This window comes from Nicotiana sylvestris, chromosome 5, assembly GCF_000393655.2.
Source record: "Nicotiana sylvestris chromosome 5, ASM39365v2, whole genome shotgun sequence".
In the NCBI taxonomy this organism is placed as follows: domain Eukaryota; kingdom Viridiplantae; phylum Streptophyta; class Magnoliopsida; order Solanales; family Solanaceae; genus Nicotiana; species Nicotiana sylvestris.
This window is the reverse complement of record NC_091061.1, coordinates 150,976,704-150,993,659: the sequence shown is the minus strand read 5'-3', so window position 1 is coordinate 150,993,659 and position 16,956 is coordinate 150,976,704. Positions and strand designations below refer to the sequence as shown.

General features: G+C 40.0%; 1 protein-coding gene across 1 annotated transcript; it reads left to right on the top strand.

Annotated features, from left to right (window-relative positions):
• The first annotated feature begins 3,522 nt into the window (after positions 1 to 3,522).
• LOC104222120 (protein MKS1-like) lies at positions 3,523 to 4,583 on the top strand. Its single transcript, XM_009773310.2, has one exon. It carries the CDS (start codon positions 3,672 to 3,674, stop codon positions 4,347 to 4,349), a length of 678 nt encoding a protein of 225 aa, XP_009771612.1. The 5' UTR covers positions 3,523 to 3,671; the 3' UTR covers positions 4,350 to 4,583.
• Positions 4,584 to 16,956: the final 12,373 nt, after the last annotated feature.

Below are 16,956 nucleotides of genomic sequence, written 5' to 3'. Positions count from 1 at the left end.
TTACAAGGTTAGAAAGGAGACTTACCTCGCTTCACGGCCTACTTTCCGATCCAAGCTTAAGCCCAAACCCTCAATTTGGTGCTACACACTCCAAAACTATCCAAATAGCATAGAAACTAATCAATATAGGCTTAAAAGTTTATATCCTAACCATTAGGGTGATTCTCCAACCCCAATTACAAGATTCCTAAAATTCGACCCCGGGCCTACGTGCCCGGATTCCAGAAATTTTTGAAGAAAGTTGCTACTCATAGCCTAAGGATCAAGAATATATGATTTTTACTCCATTCCATAACAAATTTCGTGGTTAAATCTTGCATTTATCAAAACCCTAGGTTTTCAATCAAATCCCATGATTTTCACTAATTTTAGTGTGTTAATCTATCCAAAACCTAAGTATTACACTCACATTAAGTAGAAATAACTTACCTCACAATGCTAGATTGAAATTCCCCCTTTGAAAGCGCCCAAATCGCCCAAGTGTAGAAGTGAAATGAAATAATGGCCTAAGTCCCGTTTTAAAAGCTGTGACCAAGCCTCTGATGTCGCATTTGCGACATCAAGCTCGCAAATGCGAAGTCACAACGACAAAAAGTTCGCAAATGCGAACTGGGCCTTCCTCTGCCTTGATCGCAAATGCGATAGAGGGGTCGAAATTGCGGACCCTGCTGGGTTCGCAAATGCAAAGACAACGTCGCAAATGCGACCACTGCCCCCAGCCAGGCTTCGTCGCAAATGCGATGCATACCTCTCAAATGCGAGTTCGCAAATGCGAACAGTTTCCTGCATTTGCGAGACCTGCAACCTTGCCCAGAAATACCAGAAATCTGGGGTATTTTTCACCCCCAACCTATGGCCGAAACTCACCTAAGCCCTCGGAGCTCCACTCCAAACACTCACACAAGTCCAACAACATTGCACAAACTTGTTGGAGTGATCAAATCACTGAAATAACGTCTAAAACTACGGATTCAACACCAAAACGCATGAAATCCTTAAGAACATTCAAATTCCTATTTTTACAACCAGACGTCCGAATCACGTCAAATCAGTCCCGTTTCTAAACAAATTTCACAGACAAGACTTAAATATTATATTGGACCTGTACCGGGCTCCAGAACCAACATATGAGCCTGATACCAACATGATCAAGCACTATTCAATTTCTTTAAATCCTTAGAATTTCAATTTAACAATTTCTAACAAAAAATCATTATTCGGACTAGGGACCTCAGAATTCGATTCCGGGCATACGTCCAGGTCCCATATTTTTCTATGGACCCTCCGAGACCATCAAAATACAAATCCGGGTTCGTTTACTAAAAACGTTGACCAAAATCAAACTTAGCCTTTTAAGCAAATCTTAAGGAATCAAATGTGCCTATTTCAACCCAAACTCTTCCAAATCCCGAACCAACCATCCCCGTAGGTCGTAAATTAATTAAAGCAAGCGCGATAAGTCTTATTTAGGGGGACGGGGTTCTAGAAAGCAAAACGACCAGTCAGGTCGTTACATTAGTGTACATTAATTTCTCTGACCAAATGATTCATATATATATATATATATATATATATATCGTTAATTTCTTAAAGAGCATTACTAACTTTACTGTCATGAGTGTTACCCTTCAAATTCGTTGGGATTCTTATTGTTTATATTTATATGTTTTCTTTTTCCTTTGTTTTGTGAACAATTTAGGCTGATTTGAAATAAGGCGTAAATCGTGGGAACAACTATAACAATAGAAGATTAAGCAAAATATACATGCTCAAGGAGAGTTCTTATGGTTCTCCTATATATAGTGACAATCTCCAAGTAGTATTTATCCATATGAACAACAAATACAATAATAATTACTACAACGCCTCAATTTCATATAATTAGTGGGAGGTAGCACAATTTTAACAACAAAAATATTTATCATTAAGGTATACTAAAAAATTATAGTAATAAAAGAGAGAAGCAAATAAGCAAACGAGTTGAGTACACATTAGAGGTAAGTAGATTTTGATGCAGCTGATAGGTTTTACCCACACTAGAATGATTTGATAATAATAAATATGGTAGATATTACAAGTTCCATGATTTTCTTCTATTTAAACATTCACATTGTTAAGATGATGCTCAGTGTTGCACGTTGTTTTAAAATTAGAGTATTACAAAATAATGTTCTAAAATTACGTGTGAAAATGAGACATCTTCTTAAATTTTAATTTTAAAGTTAATATATAATATGCATAACTAAAAAGTACTACAATTAGTTATCAAAAGCACACTTTATTCTTTAGTTATACCAATTGGTGGATCTTTTTACTAGATTACCAATTTTCTTATTGTCAAGTGCATCTCCGAGCAAACAATAATAGTGATGAAAGTAGTAACTCATTCATCCTTAATTAAAAATTATAAATTCGAGTCTGAATAAGGAATTGTTTTTATTAGATATTTTAATATGAAATTTTTGAGGGTGGATTTAGGTTTAATCGAACCTCTACAAATACTACGCATCCAATGGGAAGCCAAAAGAAAAAGTAGACCTATGCAATCTTCCAAAGGATAAATTTTGGCCTCTTTTGAGTTCACAGCTCAGCAGGTTAATTTAATTTTGAGGTACTCATTTTTGGTAGGTTAGTGCTAACTGGTGCTATTGCTAGAATAGTTTATATTCACGTTTTTTCAGTACAACTTCCAGTATTAGTATACATTATACAATACTATCCTTAGATTAAGACAAAATATTAAAGTAAATCATTGGTATACCGTTTGTTTCAATTAATTAAGAGTAATATGTTTAATATGCATTCTATCAGTCCAATTTGTCTGGGAATCTCTCTTTTTTATCTGTCATTTAAAAATATATTGTCTTTGTATATTTAGAAACTAGTTCATTTTAGTTCCAATTTTACTAATGACATGATTTATTGTAGGCCGCGTAAAATTCAAAACCAATAGTTTGATACTCCATATGTCTAAACGTATATGACACATTTTCCTTTTGGTCACTTTCAAAAAATCAGTCCTTTTATATTTAAAAATAATTTAATTTTAAAATACATCTTACTCTTATAGAGATAATTTATAACCACATAAACATTTATGGTTAGATCTCAAGTTTAAAAAAAAAACAAAAAAAAAAAATCTTTTTTCTTAACTTTTGTGTTAAGTCAAATAATACCACATAAGTACTAAGTTACTAGTAGTACGTTTTATATCTTTTTCTATCTTTGTATTAAATCAAATACAATTAAATAAATAATAACATGGAAAATTATGCTAATAAAGGAAAAACATTTAAATACTAATTTGAGATATAACGAAGAATATACTCTCTTATTTCATTTTATTTCATATTAATCCATTCCAGAAAAATAAAACATTTTTATATTTGAAAAATGTGTCTAATTTAACTAAATGTGCCGAAGTAGTAATTAGCACATGTGAAAATTAAGAATAGTGCAATTTATGCCAGTTTGAGTTGTTGAGCACTGAAAATTATTTCTATTTAAGAAATTAGTCTTTTGGACCAGCTAAAAGAAATGGAATATTCAAAGCTTTTTGCTTAGCTCTTTCCTTCCATTTTCCCAATTACATCAAACACTTTACCCTTTTCGCAGGTTAACACTCGTATCATTACACATCCACAAATAATCAATCTTCCCTCCTCCGTCAAATGGACTTTCCACCACCGGATTTTTTCGCCGGCGGCGGCGACGGAAGGCCATCTCCGACGAGGAGAGGAGAACTACAAGGTCCTCGTCCTACTCCTCTTAAAGTCAACAAAGATTCCTACAAGATCAAGAAACCACCAGTTGCTCCTCCGCCGCATCCTCTGCCTCATACCGCTGCCTTAGCTCCGTCGACGAGCCAGAACCCGCAAACGGTGATAATCTACGCGGTTTCACCGAAAGTGTACCACACGACCGTTAGTGACTTCATGAGTGTTGTACAAAGACTTACTGGATCTTCAACTTCCTCCATGGAACCCTCCACCTCCGGCGCCAGCTCCGGCGATGGGAACTTATCGCCGGCGGCGAAGTTGGCTTCGATAGAAAAAGCGAGTAGTCCTTCTGCTTCTGTTCCTCCGGCTTCTGCTGCTTCTGATTCGTTGGATATTTTGGATATAATTGGGAATTCGAGTGTAGAAATGAGTCATCAGATCCCGGGGATATTGTCGCCGGCGCCGGCAACATTACCGCCCGTATCCCCGCCGGGACTCTTTTCGCCGATACCGGCCGATCCTTTCATGATGATGATGTTAAGTCCAAGTCCGTCAACGTTGTTTTCTGCTCCATTGATTTCTCCTTCGCCAAATGCGTCTGATCTATTCCATCCATTCTTTGACTTTTAGGTAGACTTTTCTTTCTTCTTTTTCTTTTTTATTTTACTTATTTTTGAAAAATTACTTTTTAGCTTCTTTTTTTTCTTCCTTTTTTTTTTTTATAAAGTTCCTTCTTATTTTCATTAGGTAGTCTATGATGAGGTTAAGTTATTTGTTTGCACATTAAGCACATTGTTGTTTGTACGATAATGTATTTTGCCACATTAGTGGGATTCAATGACAATTGTATCATAGTTGAATTTCCTTTTAGTTTCACATTCTAGCTTTCTATGATTCTATCAGGAACTAGCTCATTTAGCAAATACAAAAAAGTTATTGTATTATATTATCTTATCATTTTAGCTAGCTTTCTCCTTTTTTCTCACATTGTACTACCTTTCTAATTCTTACTCCCTTCGTTTTAAATTAGATGATGTAGTTTCTTTTTTAGTTTGTTCCAAAATAAATGACTTATTTTTAAATTTATAAATAATTCAACTTTAAACTGTATGACTCAAAATCTGACCACCATAGTTGACCCAGCTAGGATCCCGCATAAGTGGCGGTATGGCAAGGGGCATCACGACCTAATACGGTACGAACACCTACAATATACCTTGAATAGGAAACAACACTCGAGCAACAAGAAAAAAGGTTGCAGCGGGGCAAAGGGAGAAAAGAAGATAGTAAAGGTCCCAAAACTATATATATGAAGTGATTCTCAAAGGAAAGGGGGCCTTTTCGTTTTCTCTCTCTATATTCTCTCCTTGTATTTTTCTTCTAGAAAGGATGTAAAATCGTTGACCTCTTGGGCATCATGAAAGAGGAAATAACAAAGATGAATGAAGATTGTTCGCTCTTATCTCATTTTATTCATTATTTTTCGATTTATTTCCAGATCTGGGGTTTACTATGCTTGACTAAGATTAACCTCATCATTATTATCAATTGTTTTAATAAAAAAGGTTGACATCTTTTGGTCAAACAATTTGGCGCCATCTGTAGGGACTTCTTAGTGAAGTTTCCTAGTCTCTTCCAGATCAAAAAGCGGAAACATGATCACCCACCAAAAAGAACGGTAAGTAAACCTCACGTGCTAATCTAGATCATGATGCTATATGCAAGCAGAAGTTACAACCAACATCTTCCCCTGTACATCGGGCGGTCCATGAATCAGCTAAGGTAAGCGCAACCCACGCAGGGCAAAAGCACAAAATAGAAGGAGAAAGAGAGCTCAATACGGCCACTGAATTTAGAAACCACCGCCCCATCAACCATTGAAACACCAGGCAAAACAAGCAACGCTATAGAACCACCCTCATTCGCTGACTCATCGGATCGGGGTAAGGAAAATATCATTTTGACTCACCTTCTGTTGTTTTCTCAAACAGGAACACAAGCGCCGTGCGGGCAAGCGAGCAAAGAAACATCTCAACTGGAGAATGGGAAACTACTACAAAACGACCGAAATATCGCCCACCTGACAGTTCAACTTCTAGAAAATGACGCCCCTTAAGCTGTACTCTCTCCCCCTCACCTAGGAGTTGCCCCAATATGGTTTTCCCGGGGACGCAAGGACCAAGTCGACAAGGGGGACATCCCCAAGTTCAAAGTATAATTCATCGTCCCGCCCACTAATGACATCTCCAGACCGGAAAGCGAAAAGATTAGATAAGGAAACTCCAATATGTGCACAAAACGAACGTGAGCAAAATAGCAACGTTTCATACTATCTGACATTACATGCTCTGATGCGCACAAAATCAAGCGAACTGGGACTCACCTAGGAAGCACAGAGGTTGAGCAAAACTGGGACTCCCCCAGAGGATACCCGACTCTCCAAAAAACTAGGACTTCCCAAGAGGATACCCGACTCTACAAAAAACTGGGACTCCCCTAGAGGATACCTGACTCTCCAAAAAACTAGGACTAACGACAGGTTAATATTTCGGCAAAAGTTTGAAATAATACCCTTAAGGCCAAGGGCCATCGCCAAATAGAAGAGTTTGACCTTGATCGAACAACGACGGGTTAATATTTCGACGAAAGTTCAAAATAATACACTTAAGGCCAAGGGCCATCGCCAAAGAGAAGAGTTCGACCTTGATCGAATAATCACGGGTTAATATTTCGACGAAAGTTCGAAATAACACCCTTAAGGCCAATGGCCATCGCCAAAGAAAAAGTATTTGTCACGACCCAAACTGGAGGGCCATGACTAGCACCCGACCATATTTACCGAGCACCAACGTACATTTTATCTAACTTTTTTTTTATTATCTTTTAGGGTTGACGAGATCAATATAAATGGTAGACATGGATCATGGACAACCAACAATAAAATATGATGGCATGAACATACATAGCAGGGGATGACCAAACAATCAAGAAACTATATATAAGGTACAAGCTACCACGCTACCATGAAAGACTATACAACAAAAACTAGTCGACAAGGCATACCAAACTATACATGAGTCGACACTTGTCTATGAGCCTCTATAGGAACATAAGTACTGCAACATAGCCGGAACAGGGCCCGACATACCCATAATATCTACAACAAAAATGTATACCAAGACCACGACAAGTCCAGAGAAGGGATCTCGCCAATCACCGCTGAACTGGACAGCCTACTGTGGTGGGGGAGCTGCACCTGCCTGTCTATCAGGATCTGCAGCACGACATGCAGCGTCCACAAATAAAAGGACGTCAGTACGAATAAAGTACTAAGTATGTAAGGCAGGGAACCATAAATACGAATAGTAATGTAAGCAGGGATAGAGAATATACAACCTGGAATATCTGAGTACCTCTGAGGGCTACTAACATGAAATGCATGATACATATATATGTATACATAAACTTTCAAAACATACGCCTCTGTGGGCATCATCATCATCATATCGTACCCAGCCATAATAGGCTCGGTAAAAACGTACTCGGCCATCATAAGGCTCGGTAGAATCGTACCCGGCCACGTGGAGCTCGGTAAAACCCAACTGATCAGTGGTTGCACAATATGTGCCGTACCCGGCCGACTATAGCGCGGCTCGGTAGAGTAAAATAGATACATATATATAATGCATGCTCGACTCATGGAATCACATTCTAAACCTTTCGGAGTGACGTAAGGTCGGTATCCTCTGTACACGTTATTAGGACCAACTCTTCATTACGAACCTTATAAGAATCAGGAAGTACCAACAACATTGATAACATAAGAATAAGAGAAGCAACATTAACATCAATCGTTCCATAAGAGGGAAAGCAATGTAAGTACTGCTAGCTTCTAAGAGTAGAGTATCTTTGGAAGCTCGTTCATTACATTATGTACAATCGGAGTCGTGCAAAAGAAGAAAAGGGATAGCCTCACATACCTTGTATATACTGCCCCAATCACAAGCTATGCAATTGTCACAACTCCTTAGTCTACAATAAGAGAAACGATACTATCGTTATCATTTAAGCGTCATAACTATTATGTATCGACCACAACCTATTTTACGTTGAAACAGACGGCACCTCCCCTATATATATGACTTCACACCATTCAAAAAAATCACCAAACAACCCAAAAAACATCAATAATAAACATATTGAACCTCCCAAAACAGTCCACGCACAACCTAATTACATCATACATACGACGACCACCGTAGTCGTGTCAAACTACCCGTAAATGTTATGAATAACTATTAGCCCACAACCCTACATATATATGGTGTTTCTCCAAACCCTTCCACCTCCAAAAATCCACAAAATAGTAGTAAAACACGCAGCCCAATAGCAACACAAAACAGTCCACAAAACAGTCCGCTACAAGTGAATAACTCGAACTCACGGCTTCCGATCACCGTCCCGTGAGTTCTTACATGTATAGAACGAATTACCATGAATTCACAGCAGAGAAAAATGTATGAAAGATGGCAGTAACTTACCTTACTTGTTGGATAACTCAGCCCTTCCCTTGGTTCTTCAAACTCTAGGTTTTACCTTCAAATAGAACTTGAAAGAGAGGGAAAATCGATTAGGGTTTGTGTGGGATTTTTGGGGAGGAGTTGCAGGGGTTAACTTTGGTTTTGAGGGTCTGAAATATGGATGAAATAACTGAGTTCATAACCCCTTAAAAGTTCTCTCTTGGCCGACTTAGGTCTTTTAATTTTGTCCTATCATTTTGGCAAGTAGGTGATGCACCTACTTGTCATCTACCAATCTGCGCAGGCTTGCGAAAATATGAATATCTCTATACTCCGAGATCGTATTGAAAAAAGGTTTATTGCGTTGGAAACTAGACTTATAGATATTTAATTTGGTGGGTATATCACCCCGTAATTCCTTGTAAATTAGGAGAAAAGCTTAGAAACATTTAACCTAATGTTTAAGTAAAATTATGAACCTAAGTTGCGACAACGTTTGTCGACTTTTGTTTCATAACTCGTTTGACTTCAAGACTTATGATACGGATATTATATGATTCAAATACCTTAATACATGACCTCTTGAGTGTATTAATAACCTCTAGGTTTACCTGAAAATACGAGTTACCACATCCTTGATTCGTTTAACTTCTAATACTTGTTAATCACCCTTATACACCCTTGTATCACTTAAGACCAATAGGATTAACTTCTTATCATCTCAAATGTAATTCCTTCTTGGATTTATGTTAACTAATATATGGCATGAACTAACGCGTGTGGATATGGGTTGTAACACCCTTCCCCCTTAGGAACATTTATCCTCGAATGTAAGGGTTCATGGGGAGTTTAAATCATCGTGGATTCCGGTCAAGTTTCTCCCATAAATAGAGGACAAACTTGCAAGCGGTTAACTCAACGTATGGCCTTACAAGAGTATGCAAAGCATTATGGACATGTACATTATCTGCATATCGCCATTTTGTATTAAGGAAGAGTATTCTCAAGTTATTGCTTACCTCATAGAGCCATTTCACCTTCCAATGTATCATGTGTTCCACCAGCATCCTTGTTATCTTCATTCTGGAATAGGTACGGGTATTTAGACTTCATCTCCTTTTCTACTTCCCATGTTATTTCTTCCATATTCTTGTTCCTCCACAATACTTTGATGGAAGCTACATCTTTTGTTCTCAGCTTACGGACCTGTCGATCTAATATAGCCACGGGCACTTCTTCATATGATAGGTCCTCTGTAACCTGTACATCTTTGATAGGGACGACTCGAGAAGGGTCTCCAATACATTTCCTCAACATAGATACATGGAATACCGGGTGGACAAATTCCAATTCGGATGGCAATTCTAACTCATAAGCAACCTGTCCAATCCGTCGAAGAATTTTATACGGCCCGATATACCTTGGACTCAGCTTACCTTTCTTCCCAAAATGCATAATACCCTTCATTGGTGAGATCCTCAGGAAAACCCAATCACCAACCTCAAACTCTAGATCACGACGTCGGACATCAGAATAAGATTTTTGCCTGCTTTGTGCCGTCCTCAATCGCTCCTGTATCACTTTCACCTTCTCAATAGCTTGGTGAATCAAATCTGGCCCATATAATTCTGTTTCACCGACTTCGAACCATCCAACTGGTGATCTACATCTTCTCCCGTATAGTGCCTCGTATGGGGCCATTTTAATACTGGAATGGTAGCTATTATTGTAGGCGAATTCTATGAGTGGAAGATGGTCATCCCAATTTCCCTTAAAATCTAGAACACATGCTCGTAGCATATCTTCCAGTGTCTGAATGGTACGTTCAGCCTGTTCGTCAGTCTGCGGATGAAATGCAGTGCTGAGATTCACTTGTGTGCCTAAACCCTTCTGAAAAGACCTCCAAAAGTTAGCTGTAAATTGAGCTCCTCGGTCTGATATAATAGATACCGGCACACCATGAAGCCTAACAATCTCCTTGATATACAACTTCGCATAATCTTCAGCCGTGTAAGTTGTCTTAACTGGCAGAAAATGGGCACATTTTGTAAGTCGATCAATTATCACCCAGATGGAGTCAAACTTATGATAAGAGCGAGGTAATCCAATAATGAAGTCCATATTAATCACCTCCCATTTCCAGGTCGGAATCTCTATATTCTGAAGCAATCCACCGGGTTTCTGATGTTCTATCTTTACTTGTTGACAATTGGGACACTGGGCTACAAATTCTGCAATAGACTTCTTCATGTTATCCCACCAATACTGCTCCTTGACATCATGATACATCTTTGTCGAGCCGGGATGGATGGAATATCGGGATTGATGAATCTCATTCATAATCTTCTCTCGCAACCCTGCCACATTAGGCACACATAATCGGCCCTGGTATCTCAGTGCCCCATCTCTTCCGATCTCAAAAGCCATACTTTTACACTGCTGAATGCTCTCTCTTAATCGTACTAAGATAGGATCTTCATATTGCCGTGCTTTTACCTCGGCTACCAAAGATGATTCTGATGTATTCTGTACAGTAACACCTCCGTCATCAGAGTCTAACAATCTGATTCTCATATTGGCTAGCTGATGAAGCTCTTTAGTCAACCCCCATCTACCTGCCTCAATATGTACTAAGCTTCCCATTGATTTACGGCTGAGAGCGTCTGCCACAACATTGGCTTTACCGGGATGATACAATATCTCGACGTCGTAGTCTTTCAATAATTCAAGCCACCTACGCTGCCTCAAATTCAACTCTTTCTGCTTGAAGATGTATTGTAAACTCTTGTGATCTGTGTAGATGTCAACATGGACGCCGTATAAGTAGTGCCGCCATATCTTCAAAGCATATATTACTGCAGCCAATTCCAAATCATGGGTTGGATAATTCTTTTCATGCTTCTTCAATTGTCTTGATGCATAAGCAATCACCTTCCCACGCTGCATCAATACGCACCCCAAACCTATACCTGAGGCATCACAATATACCACATAACCTTCTGTTCCTTCAGGAAGAGTGAGCACTGGTGCGGATGTCAATCGATTCTTCAGCTCCTGAAAACTACGTTCACAAGTGTCAGACCACTGGAACTTGGTAGCTTTCTGTGTTAACTTAGTCAATGGTGATGATATAGAGGAAAACCCTTCCACAAACCGCCTATAATATCCTGCTAGCCCTAGGAAGCTGCGGACTTCTGATGGTGTTGTAGGTCTCGGCCAATTCTTTACTGCATCGATCTTCTGAGTGTCGACACTAATACCCTCGTCAGATATCACATGGCCAAGGAACGCTACTGAGTTCAGCCAAAATTCACATTTGGAGAGCTTAGCATATAACTTACGATCCTGAAGCGTCTGTAATACTATCCGCAAGTGGCCCGCATGTTCCGCCTCCGAACGAGAATATACTAGAATGTCATCAATGAATACAATCACGAACACATCAAGATAGGGCCTAAATATAGTATTCATGAGATCCATAAAAGCTGCTGGGGCATTTGTTAGCCCGAACGACATCACCAAGAACTCAAAGTGCCCGTATCTTGTCCGGAAGGCCGTCTTTGGAATATCCTTCTCCTTAACCCTCACCTGATGATACCCTGAACGTAAATCAATCTTGGAGAAATACTTGGCACCCTGGAGTTGGTCAAACAGGTCATCAATTCTTGGAAGTGGATACTTGTTCTTTATAGTAAACTTATTCAACTGTCGATAGTCGATACACATCCGTAACGACCCGTATTTCTTCCTCATGAATAGGACTGGTGCACCCCAAGGTGAAGTGCTAGGTCTAATGAAGCCCTTATCCAGCAAGTCCTTCAACTGCACCTTCAACTCTCGCAATTCTGCCGGGGCCATTCTGTATGGAGGGATAGAGATCGGTTGAGTGTCAAGCAACACATCAATGCTAAACTCAATCTCCCTTTCAGGAAGAAGGCCTGGGAGTTCATCTGGGAAAACATCTGGGAATTCGTTGACCACGGGGATTGATTGTAAAGTTGGCGGTTTCGCCTCCGCATCCCTAACGCGAACGAAATGATAAATGTAACCTTTTGAGATCATTTTCCTTGCCTTAAGATAGGAAATAAACCTACCTTTTGGTGTAGCAATATTCCCTTTCCATTCAATGATGGGTTCACCAGGAAATTGAAACCTAACCATCTTCGTACGACAGTCAACATTTGCATAGCATGAGGCCAACCAGTCCATTCCCATTATCACATCAAAATCAACCATTTCTAACTCAAATAAATTTGCCGAGGTTTGACGACTACAAATCATCACAGTGCAACCTCTATATACCCTTCTAGCAATCACAGAATCTCCTATCGGAGTAGATACCGCAAGGGGTTTACTTATCAATTCAGGTTCAATGCCAAACTTATTAGCCACAAAGGGTGTAACATATGATAATGTAGATCCCGGATCAATCAGCGCATATACATCATAAGAAAACACAGATATAATACCTGTAACAACATCTGGAGACGACTCGAGATCCTGTCGACCTACTAGAGCATAGGTTCGATTTTGAGCACCACTCGAACTCGGCACTGCACCTCTACCCCTACCACGACCTGTCGACTGCTGAAAACCCCGTGCTGGAGGTCGAACTGATGAGGAAGAACCAGACACAGATCCAGTCGGCTGAGCCATACCATCACCTCCTCTATTAGGACAATCCCGCATCATATGGCCAGGCTGCCCGCACGAATAGCATGCATCAGAACCTCGACGACACAGTCCAAAGTGGGCCTTGCCGCACTGATCACAATGTGGTGTTGGGGGTCTCATCTGACTAGTATCCCTGTGATGTTGCGAGCCTGATGCCTGCGAACTCTGACCTAGACCAGAATGGGTAAATCGATCATATCGAGGCCTCCAAAACTGTGGAGGAGCACTAGCTACAGGTGGCGCCGAACTCCTCGAAGACCGGGGCTTGACGCTGCCTCTGAAGTCATTAGAATACCTTGCAAATCTCGCCCTCTTATGCTGGCCCCTATCCTGCTCCCTATCTGCCCTCTACTGCGCTTACGATCCTCTAGGGTCTGGGAATAAGCCTGAATACGGGAAATATCCATGCCCTCCACCAAGGAGGATGTCGTGCACTCATTTATCAGATGTGGTCCTAATCCGTTCACGAACAAATGCATCCTATCACTCATCTCGGCTACCATATGGGGAGCATACCTTGCTAAAGAATCGAACTGCATACTGTACTCTCGCACACTCATATTACCTTGTCTAAGGTTCAAGAACTTATCAGCTCTAGCTCGTCGTATCTCAACTGGCAAGTAGTGACGAAGAAAGGCCTTAGAAAATTCCTTCCACACAGCTGGAGGAGCGTTCGGACCCCTAGATCTCTCCCAACTATCATACCAGAGAACCGCTAAATCCCGTAGCCGATAAGAAGCCAACTCTACTGCCTCTGTATCACTAACATGCATAACCCGCAATGTACGATGAACCCGGTCAATAAAAGTCTGCGGGTCCTCCTTGGGGTCTGATCCGGTAAACACTGGAGGGGCTAAATTAATAAAATCACGAACTCTCGTACTAACCGGTTTATCAGCAGCACCTGTATTCTGCCTCTGAGCCTGAGTAGCTACCAAGCTAGTTAATAACTGCAAAGCACTCCGCATATCCTGGTCTGTAGTGCCAGACGGAGGAATTGGAGGTGCTGGGTGCCTCCTAATATCCTCTGGAAGAGACGTGGTAGATGAGGTATGAGACGACATCTCACTCGGAGCCTCACTTTAGCCTGCTCTGGCTTGGGGCACCTGACTGGTACCCTCTCCCGCAGCTGTATCAAGCCGTCTACTAATTGTTTGCTTCCTAGTCGAAGGCATCATTGAAAGAAAACAAGGTGAATATTAGAGACGAACATTTATGACTCAACTCTACGCAAGATCTAGATTCAGGAAGAATATAACAACCCTAGATGTCATATAGTCTCCTGATTATAAATGTGGCGCGCTACACATCCATAATCAAGACTCTACTAGACACGGCTCATAGACAATCCCTAGGACAGACTTGCTCTGATACCAAGTTTGTCATGACCCAAACTGGAGGGCCATGACTAGCACCCGACCATATTTGCCGAGCACCAACATACATTTTATCTAACTTTTTTTTTATTATCTTTAAGGTTTGACGAGATCAATATAAATGGTAGACATGGATCATAGACAACCAACAATTAAATATGATGGCATGAACATACATAGTAGGGGATGACCAGACAATCAAGAAATTACATATAAGGTACGAGCTACCACGCTACCATGAAAGACTATACAACAAAAACTGGCCGACAAGGCATACCAAACTATACATGAGTCGACACTTGTCTATGAGCCTCTATAGGAACATAAGTACTGCAACATAGCCAGAACAGGGCCCCAACATATCCATAATATCTACAATAAAAATGCATACCAAGACCACGACAAGTCTGGAGAAGGGATCTCGCCAATCACCGCAGAACTGGACAGCCTACTGTGGTGGGGGAGCTGCACCTGCCTGTCTATCAGGACCTGCAGCACGACATGCAGCGTCCACAAATAAAAAGACGTCAGTATGAATAAAGTACTGAGTATGTAAGGCAGGGAACCATAAATATGAACAGTAATGTAAGCAGGGATAGAGAATATACAACCTGGAACATCTGAGTACCTCTGAGGTCTACTGACATGAAATGCATGATACATATGTATGTATACATAAACTTTTAAACATACGCCTCTGTGGGTATCATCATCATCATATCGTACCCAGCCATAATAGGCTCGGTAAAAACGTACCCGGCCACGTGGAGCTCGGTAAAACCCAACTGATCAGTGGTTGCACAATATGTGCCGTACCCGGCCGACTATAGCGCGGCTCGGTAGAGTAAAATAGATACATATATATATTGCATGCTCGACTCATGGAATCACATTCTAAATCTTTCGGAGTGACGTAAGGTTGGTATCCTCTGTACACGTTATTAGGACCAACTCTTCATTATAAACTTTATAAGAATCAGGAAGTACCAACAACATTGATAACATAAGAATAAGAGAAGCTACATTAACATCAATCGTTCCATAAGAGGGAAAGCAATGTAAGTACTGCTAGCTTCTAAAAGTAGAGTATCTTTGGAAGCTCGTTCATTACCTTATGTACAATCAGAGTCGTGCAAAAGAAGAAAAGGGATAGCCTCACATACCTTGTATATACTGCCCCAATCACAAGCTATGCAATTGTCACAACTTCTTAGTCTACAATAAGAGAAACGATACTATCGTTATCATTTAAGCGTCATAACTATTATGTATCAACCACAACCTATTTTACGTTGAAATGGACGACACCTACCATATATATATGACTTCACACCATTCAAAACAATCACCAAAAAGCCCAAACAACATCAATAATAAACATATTGAGCCTCCCAAAACAGTCCACGCACAACCTAATTACATCATACATACGACGGCCACCGTAGTCGTGTCAAACGACCCGTAAATATTACAAATAACTATCAGCCCACAACCCTACATATATATGGTGTTTCTCCACACCCTTCCACCTCCAAAACTCCACAAAATAGTAGTAAAATACGCATCCCAATAGCAACACAAAATAGTCCACAAAACAGTCCGCTACAAGTGAATAACTCGAACTCATGGCTTCCGATCACCATCCCGTGAGTTCTTACATGTATAGAACGAATTACCATGAATTCACAGCAGAGAAAAATGTATGAAAGATGGCAGTAACTTACCTTACTTGTTGGATAACTCAGCCCTTCCCTTGGTTCTTCAAACTCTAGGTTTTACCTTTCAAATAGAACTTGAAAGAGAGGGAAAATCGATTAGGGTTTGTGTGGGATTTTTGGGGAGGAGTTGCAGGGGTTAACTTTGGTTTTGAGGGTCTGAAATATGGATGAAATAACTGAGTTCATAACCCCTTAAAAGTCCTCTCTTGGCCGACTTAGGTCTTTTAATTTTGTCCTATCATTTTGGCAAGTAGGTGATGCACCTACTTGTCATCTACCAATCTGCGCAGGCTTGCGAAAATATGAATATCTCTATACTCCGAGATCGTATTGACAAACGGTTTATTGAGTTGAAAACTAGACTTATAGATCTTTAATTTGGTGGGTATATCACCCCATAATTCCTTGTAAATTAGGAGAAAAGCTTAGAAACATTTAACCTAATGTTTAAGTAAAATTATGAACCTAAGTTGCGACAACGTTTGTCGACTTTTGTTTCATAACTCGTTTGACTTCAAGACTTATGATACGGATATTATATGATTCAAATACCTTAATACATGACCTCTTGAGTGTATTAAGAACCTCTAGGTTTACCTGAAAATACGAGTTACAACATCCTTGATTCGTTTAACTTCTAATACTTGTTAATCACCCTTATACACCCTTGTATCACTTAAGACCAATAAGATTAACTTCTTATAATCTCAAAGGTAATTCCTTCTTGGATTTATGTTAACTAATATATGGCATGAACTAACGCGTGTGGATATGGGTTGTCACAGTGTTCGACCATGATCGAATAATGACGGGTTAATATTTCGACAAAAGTTCGAAATAATACCCTTAAGGCCTAAGGCCATCACTAAAGAGAAGAGTTCGACCTTGATCGAACAACGATTGGTTAATATTTCGATGAAATTTCGAAATAATACCCTTAAGGCCAAGG